This window comes from Sitodiplosis mosellana, unplaced genomic scaffold (assembly GCF_009176505.1).
Source record: "Sitodiplosis mosellana isolate CC-2019 unplaced genomic scaffold, AAFC_SMos_1.0 Smas_scaffold_5439, whole genome shotgun sequence".
NCBI lineage: Eukaryota > Metazoa > Arthropoda > Insecta > Diptera > Cecidomyiidae > Sitodiplosis > Sitodiplosis mosellana.
The window spans coordinates 1-1,723 of NW_022600681.1; the positions used below are offsets into that span (position 1 = coordinate 1).

Here is a 1,723-nt window from a genome sequence, read left to right on the forward strand (position 1 = left end):
GATGAAATTCACGTCCACGCTGCTGTTTTGCGATTGTTGAATTTTTGTTTCTTTCATCATCGCCTTTTTCAATGCAGTTTGCAACGTCAGCGTTTCGTCTTCTTCGCAAAGTTTTTCGAATATTTTGCTTGGCAATTCAACGACAAATTTGTCCAAAACGATACGTTCCAAATCACCAGCGACGAATTTGCAACCAAGTGATAACCTCTTCACACGTGCAAACCACGATGCTACACGTTCGTCGGCTCCCATTTTCGCTGCGTAGAAATTTCTTCGCTCGTTGAAAACAATTATGGGTGGTGTGTAATGCGCTTTCATCAACGCACACAAATCGTCGTACTTCTCTTTGCTCGGTAATTTCGGACTGCACAAACAATGCAGAATTTGGTATGCTTCTGCTCCGATCAATTTTAATAAAATTGAAATCTTTTGCTTTTCGTCCGTGCAGTCAATTTCAACAAAATGTAATTCAAGACGTTCAAACCACAAATTCCAATTCTCTGTCGGGTTAAACTCCGGCATCGATGATGCGGTGATGATTTTCGTGTCCGTCATTTTTCGTTGGTCGATGATTTTCATCCAATGCACAGATGTTCAGAAAAAAAATAGTTTTTCTTACGAGTACTTTTTCGATGTAAAAAAAATGTACGGTGAATTTGCTGAGATCTTGAGATTCTTTTCTCGCAGTAATACTTTGAGTTGCCCTTTTGTCGCCAATGTGATGTATCTCAGTTGAGTGTCGGAAACAGAAGAAAGTCTTTATTCAATGTTCTTACTAGCTAATGTCACAATGGTTTTATTCTAGTTGACAATGTGTCTGAATGGCGCTGTGGTATGAATGTAGTAATAGATTAAGTTCTTTTACATTTGCTATAATGATGTACTTTACGTACTCTACAATAACCTAAACAACACATGGAAATGAGTAGGAAGCCGAAATGTAAACGGTTCAAAGAGCCTAACCTAAATATCCAAAATGAAAGGCCAGTGGAAGCGTTAACATTGTAGTTGCGGCCCTAATGACTGCAAAAGTCATCAATCAATTTATCAAAGAAGTGATATAACATTTGTTATTGAAGAAATCTTTACGTCTAATCTAACAAGTCCCCGTTGGTAGTTGAAAATTTACAATTTAGTAGAGACCGAACGACAGAAAAATACAATGAGTTTTTCAAAAACATTGACAAAAGAAAATAATTTCCATTATGAAGCAATAACCGGTCAAAAGTTAATCACCAACTCAAAGGATGGCTATATCACAGTCAATGTTGCTAAATTTCCAATAAATACATGTAAATATCACAGATAATATCATTATTTCTATACAGATGTGAGGATGTAAGAAAACAATTTGTCAATATTTAATATTAAATTTTTGGTTCTTAAAATTTTGTACTGTGAATGCGTTAAAATAACGCTTCAGGCGCCTGAGTTATCAAATTCAGCTCAGGCCTACTCAGCAGCAAATATGCAGTCTCTACTGTTTATAAATAAAATGAAAGTATGAAGTTATTGAAAAGAATCCATTTTAAAACACTGTTGTAGCGAAATAAAACCTACGTTTTTTTAAAAAGAATGATAGAGATTTCTCCAAAATATTAGCTATGTCACAATAAAAGCACCAATGCACTTATACTAAGGGTGAGAACAGACCTTGCAAGTAAAATGCTTGCAGCGCGCATTTTTTTTTTAACGTACTTTTATATGAGATTAGTAGAATCAC

General features: G+C 35.3%; 1 protein-coding gene across 1 annotated transcript; it reads right to left on the reverse strand.

Moving 5' to 3' along the window:
- Positions 1–12: 12 nt before the first annotated feature.
- On the reverse strand, positions 13–555 carry LOC129572727 (uncharacterized; the record flags this gene model as incomplete). The annotated part of the gene is made up of 1 exon (XM_055452761.1): positions 13–555. A coding segment is annotated over exon 1 (543 nt), but the record flags the coding sequence as incomplete, so codon positions are not given.
- Positions 556–1,723: the final 1,168 nt, after the last annotated feature.